Source organism: Carlito syrichta, unplaced genomic scaffold, assembly GCF_000164805.1.
Source record: "Carlito syrichta isolate Samal-C Ts95f unplaced genomic scaffold, Tarsius_syrichta-2.0.1 Scaffold304014, whole genome shotgun sequence".
NCBI classification, from domain to species: domain Eukaryota; kingdom Metazoa; phylum Chordata; class Mammalia; order Primates; family Tarsiidae; genus Carlito; species Carlito syrichta.
Window position 1 is genome coordinate 25,429 of NW_007248110.1, and position 6,290 is coordinate 31,718.

Below are 6,290 nucleotides of genomic sequence, written 5' to 3' on the forward strand. Positions count from 1 at the left end.
CCGGCCCCACCGCTCCGCGGAGACGTGGCCGTGGGAGGGGCGGGGCGCGGCGGTGCACCGGCTTCGGGTCTCCGGAAACAGCCCGTACGCACGGCCTCTGTTCCGGAAGAGAGAACGTCCTCTCCTGCTTGTCGGCAGTCACCCCGAAGCCAGGGCCGCTCTTGCCGCGGGGTCTGAATCCAGTCCACCCCGACCCGCCCGAGGTCCCCTTCAGAAAGCGACTTTATAGAGCGTGTGGAAACACAACTTCCGGTCGGCGGGACCAAATCCGACGGAATCTGGACAGCTAAGCTTCCGCCGGAAGTGGCGTGGCCGTACTCAGCTGTGGGTGTGGTGGCCCCGTCCACTTTGCCTGTCTGGGGCCCTGTCTCGCGGCCCTCAGCTGCGGGCCGTGTCGGGGCCCCCTTAGTCCTCGTCGACCCCTCCCTGGCCCCAGATATGGCGTCTTTCACCTCCCGTGCTCATTCGGCTCTCTAACGCCGACTCAAAACTCACTCTTGCTTCGGATCCATGAACGTTTCACCTTTTCAGAAACATCGTGCGATGCGTGGGGTGTGAGGTTGGGGTTCGTGTCTGGCTTTGCCTGCGGACTTAGACTCTCCGGCGCTAACGCTGAAGATGCTCCTTCTGCCGTTAAGTGGCTTTTGCACATTTGTCTGAAAGTGGCCGGGCGCCTGTGTGGGTCCGTTTCTGGGTTCTGTTATGTCCACTCATCCGTGTCCACCCCGCCCACCCCCACGACCTCTGTCACTGCAGTTTCCCTGAAGCCTTAAGGCCGGGTAGGGCGATTTCGCCCATCTTACTCTTTTGCGTGGTTGTTCCAGCTGTTCTAGGGCCAGTGCCCGTCCACGTGCGTTTTAGAATAAGCTCTTACGGCTACAGAAAGCCTTCTCAGTATTTGCATAGGAGTTGCATGAAACCTCCAGATCAATTTGGGGAGAACTGACATCTTTACAAGACTGTCTTCCAATCTGTGATCGTGGTGGGTGGCCATATATTTGGGTCTTCAGCGATTTCTTTCATCAGCATTTGGTAATTTCAGCATAGATTCTGCACAGTTTTAAACTTATGCCTAAGTATTTCATTTTCTTTAGAGTAATGGTAAATGGCATTGTGCTTTTGATGTTAGATTCCACCTAGCCATTGTTAGTCTATAAAATTGTGATGAGGCCGGGCGCCGTGGCTCAAGCCTGTAATCCCAGCACTTTGGGAGACTGAGGTGAGAGGATTGTGATTTTAAGGGTTTGAGAACAGCTTGAGCAATTTGGCGAGACCGTATCTCTACAATAAATCAAAAAATTAAAAAAGTTTTTGAGACCTAGAGTTTGTGTTCTTAGACATAAGAAAACCACAAGAAAACAGGCTGGGCCCAGTGGTTCACACCTATAATTCCAGAACTTTGGGAGGTGGAGGTGAGAGGATTGCCTGAGTTCAAGGGTTTGAGACCAACCTGGGCAACTTGGTGAGCCCTCATCTCTATAATAAATCAAAAAATTAGCCAAGTGTGGTGGTACACACCTGTAGTTTCAGTTATTTGGAAGGCTGAGGCAGAAGGATCACCTCAACCCATCAGGTCAAGGCTGCGGTGGGCGTGAGCATGCAACTGCACTCCAGCCTGGGCAACAAACTGAGGCTCCAAATCAAAAAACAAACAGGCCGGGCTCGGTGGCTCAGCCTGTAATCCCGATCTTTGGGAGGCTGAGATGAGTGGATTGCCTGAGCCCGCGGGTTCAAGACCCGCCTGGGCAGCGAGACCTCATCTCTACAATAAATCAAAAAATCAACCGGGCATGGTAGCACATGCCTGTAATTCTGGCTACTGGGAAGGCTGAGGCGTAAGGATCGCCGGAGCCCAGCAGGCGAGGCTGCGGTGGCCGGAAGCGGCCACTACACTCCAGTCTGGGCAACTGAGTGAGACTCCAACTCAAAAAACAAACAAACAAAAAAGCCCCAACAAAAGTCCTCCTGGGCTTCTGCACATGGCCATGGATGTGCTCACCCACAGGAGCTCAGATAAATCAGGTGTAATAATCAGAAGTGATGAACCCTGAGCATTTATCACCTTTTTTTGTTTTTGTGTTTTGAGTAGGAGTTTGTTACCCACGCAGTGCAGTAGCATACTCACAGCCACCACAGTCTTGGCTCGCCGGGCTCAAGTGATTCTTCTACCTCAGCCTTCCAAGTAATTGGAACTACAGGTGCATGCCACCATGCCCAGCTAATTTTTTGATTTATTGTAGATGAGATCTTACCAAGTTGTTCAGGCAGTCCTCTCACCTCTGCTTCCCAAAGTTCTGGGACTACAGGTGTGAGCCACCACACCTGGTCATCACCTTTGTTTTTAACATAATTCTGTGTTTGTGTGATTTCTAAAATAATGACTGTGTTTATGGCTACTGGCTCTCAACATCCCTGGAGGTGGTTCTTCTGCAGATTACCTGGACTCTCCTGAGGTGGGCTCTGGCCAGTGGACCTGCGGAGCTGGGCCTCTCTCCCCATGCACTCTTCTGTCCTCTATATAGAGACCTGACTTCTCTACATGGCTGGGTCCCTGCTTCTCTCTGATCTGGACCTGATCATTCCTTTTTTTTTTTTTGAGTTGGAGTCTCACTCTGTCACCCAGGCTGGACTGGAGTGCAGTGGCACACTCTCGGCCACCGCAGCCTCGACCTGCTGGACTCAGGTGATCCTTCCGCCTCAGCCTTCCAAATAGCTGGAACTACAGGCATGTGTTATCACACCCAGCTAATTTTTTGAGTTATTGTAGAGATGAGGTTTCACCATGTTGCCCAGGCTGGTCTAGAACCCGTGGGCTCAGGCAATCCTCTTGCTTCAGCCTCCCAAAGTGCTGGGATTATAGGCTTGAGCCACTGCGATCATTCCCCTCTTGCTGGTACTAAGGTAATCAAGATGACTTAAAACCTATTTCCAACAGCCTTTCTATTGGCATTAGTAGGAGGGCTGGCCTGAATCCCCAGTCCTTGATTTGTGTCAGTGTGCCTGGTGTTCCTGGAAACACTCAGGAGCCCAACAAGCCTGGCCTCTGAGGCTTTCCCGGGGTCAACAATTCACCCAGAACCCAAGGCCTCTTCTTCTAGCTTCTGAGGGAGGAAGTAGGGGTTACAGGGTGCCCTGCACTGCATCAGGGAGCACAGGAGACACAGGTTGGGGCACTGATGAGTCTGTGGGGGCTGTAGGGAGACGGCCTTTGGGAGCAACAGCCTGGCCCTGGGTCGGCCTACAGCCAATAGCAAGTTGTTGGTCTTTCTGGGTGGGGTAGGAGAGTCTTGAGTAACAGGAAGTATATAAGATCATAAAAAGGCTGCATGAGTTCACACCCACCTGTCCCTATACAACTCATTGTCACGCCAGGACCCAAGGCCTCCTACCTCAGATTAGAGCCAAGGCCAAGTTCTCTTCTATCGCAGAACAGATGGGGAACCTGAATCTTTTCAGCTCCTTCACTGTGAACCAGGTGTGGATTTCTTTAGAGGACTGAGAAAGTGAACATGATTCTCAGGGACACCCGGTGTCCCCGAACTCCATGAGCTGCCCTGCCCTTCCTGGGCAGATGCAGCGAGTCCGGAGAAAGGTTGCAGGTGTTGTTTAAACCTGGGCATAACAGAGCCGTCATGTCCTCCACAGAATCAGCGCTTTTATTTTACTTTTGGAGATGAGAAGGGAAAGAGAGGGTATGATCAGCCAGTCTTTCTAGGAACAGACACGGGCAGGCCCAGCTCACTTCCTGGGTCCATCTGACTTCCCTGACATAACCTCACTCCTGCACAAACATGGGGTTTCTTCTTGAGGCCTCACTCCTGCACCAGTGTGGTTAATATGCTGATAGAGTGCCCAGATAGACTAGTAGGCAATAAAGTATTATCAGTAGTGAAGAACTAGTAAGTCTGTGCAGAGCCTGTCTCTATTACCTGGGCAGCTCTGCACATGAGCCCAACATGAGAGGAGAGAAACAAACGAGGCTTGTTTATTAGAATGCAAAAGAGAAGAATTTTCCACAAATACAGAGTGCTGCTTCTCAGTCTATATCAAGAGCAAGACAGTTGAAAATTGTATTCCTGAGAAGAAGCAAAAAGTTACCAATTTGCAAACAAACATAACAGGTGATTTAAACAGAAGATTAAAAATTTTTTTTTTTTTTTTTACAAAAACCAAAATTTCAAGTATTATTCCAGATGACATGGCAAACCAAATGTCGGGAAGCAAAGGCCCATGTGCTCCCCTTGAGCTTTGTGGGGTCTCAGTGGGGAGGGCTGGAGCAGCACAAGGGAGCAGGGTGTCCAACCCTGCCTGTGCCCAACCCTGCACTAGGGATGGCGGTCACTCACACCCAGTAGCCAAAGCCGCTCACTTGACATCCATGTCTAAGGTTAGCAGTTTTGGACACTTGAAGATTTTTTTAATAAACAGAAACATATGCTTATTCTTTCAAATACCATACTATACCCAATTTTAGTCAATTTGTAAATTATAAATTATATTATTTGTGCTACAATCTGTGATATTTAAATCTTATTAGAAGCACCAAACCTATTAAAATAAAAAATATATAAAATGCTGTGGCTTTCCCGACAGCAGAATATTCTGTACATCCTGTAGGCTGTAAACGTATGCTCCCTTCTCCTGAAACAGAATGTGATAAACTTTCCCCTTTCTCTCATGAAACTTTTCCTGAAGAGATTTCTGCTCTCACTGTAGCTATGGAAAAGGTACAAAAGAGCAAACCTGCACTGCCTTTCTGGGGCAGCTGTCTGTCCTCCGGCTACTGTGAGCCCCAACCAGTGCTCACCAGGAGGGTGGGCTGTGCACCCCCAAGGGTCCCCAGGCCTCTTGGTAGAGTCTCACTAGGAAGGTGAAACGCCACAGAAGAGGCCCACCGGAGTCCCTGCCCAGAGCTCTGCATCCCATGGAGGCTGTGAAAATGCCCTAATGTGTGTGGCTTCAGTATTCTCTAAACACACTCTTGTCGCCTCCACGGCTTACAGCTGCTGGGGCCTTCTGGAGCTTAGTTCTTGAACCTCGTCTGTTCACAGATATGATTGAATTTCCTGCAGGGAGAACACAGTCATATTACACAAGAGAGCATTAGAGGGTATTGAAACAAACACATTTTGAAAGCATATGCTGAAAGAAATATCTGAAAAATAGACTGCATGTGCACATGTGGGTGTATGGCAGTATGTTTGTTTGTTTTTTTTGAGTTGGAGTCTCACTCGGTTGCCCAGACTGGAGTGCAGTGGTCGCTCCCGCCCACCGCAGCCTCGACCTGCTGGGCTCCGGTGACCCTTCCGCCTCAGCCTTCCGAGTAGCCGGAATTACAGGCGCGCACTACCACGCCCGGCTGATTTTTTGATTTATTGTAGAGATGAGGTCTCGCTGCCCAGGCAGGTCTCGAACCCGCGGGTTCAGGCCATCCACTCACCTCAGCCTCCCAAAGGCGCGGGATGACAGGTTGAGCCACCGAGCCCGGCTGGCAGTATGTTTTTAACAACATCAAAGAAACTAACCCCAAAGGTGCCTTCTTTTTTTTCGACTCAGGGCTTCACTCTGTCACCCAGGCTGGAGAGTAGTGGTACAATCATGACTCACCGCAGCCTCGACCTCCTGGGCTCAGGCGACACTTCTGCCTCAGCTCCCAGGGTAGCTGGGACTACAGGTGTGTGCCACCAAGCCCAGCTAAATTTTGGATTTTTCTTTGTAGGGCCATGTTGCCCAGACTGGTCTTGAACTCCTTGGTTCAAGCAATCCTCCTGCCTTGGCCTTCCAATGTTCTGGGATTACAGGCATGAGTCACTGTGCCTGGCCTCTTTTTAAAAAAAGTTTTTAAAATAGGAGTGAAAACATCTTAGGTAGTTTTCTTAAAAGCTGCTCCTCCTCAGAGTGTTCCTATGAAGCTGCGGGTCACCTACCAGGGCTGAGACAGATATGATGCAGGGTGGCGGCTTGGCCACCTTCTCCTTCCACAAACTGTGGGTGAGGAGGACGGGCATGTCTTGGCTATCCTTATCCACATTTTTAGCAGGAAAGGTTAGCCATCTCTAGTGAAATCTCTTTTCTTGTAACAACATGGTATCTTCCACATGCTGTTTGTGTTCAAATACAAAGCAAGGCTTTGCCAGGCATGGTGGCTCACGCCTGTAATCCCAGCACTTTGGGAGGCAGAAGTGAGAGGAATGCCTGAGCCCAGGAGTTCAAGACCAGCCTGGCCAACTTGGTGAGACCTTGTCTCTATGATTTAAAAAAAAAAAAAAAAAAAGCCGGGCTCAGTGGCT

General features: G+C 50.0%; 1 protein-coding gene across 2 annotated transcripts in view; it reads right to left on the reverse strand.

Moving 5' to 3' along the window:
• Positions 1-3,967: 3,967 nt before the first annotated feature.
• CHFR (checkpoint with forkhead and ring finger domains) overlaps positions 3,968-6,290 on the reverse strand; it is a 33,398-nt gene continuing 31,075 nt past the window's right edge. For both annotated transcript variants that reach the window (XM_021713054.1, XM_021713053.1), the window contains one exon: positions 3,968-5,066. In XM_021713054.1, coding sequence (XP_021568729.1) covers positions 5,024-5,066 — 43 coding nt within the window. In that variant the 3' untranslated portion in view covers positions 3,968-5,023. The remainder of the gene's footprint in view (positions 5,067-6,290) is intronic.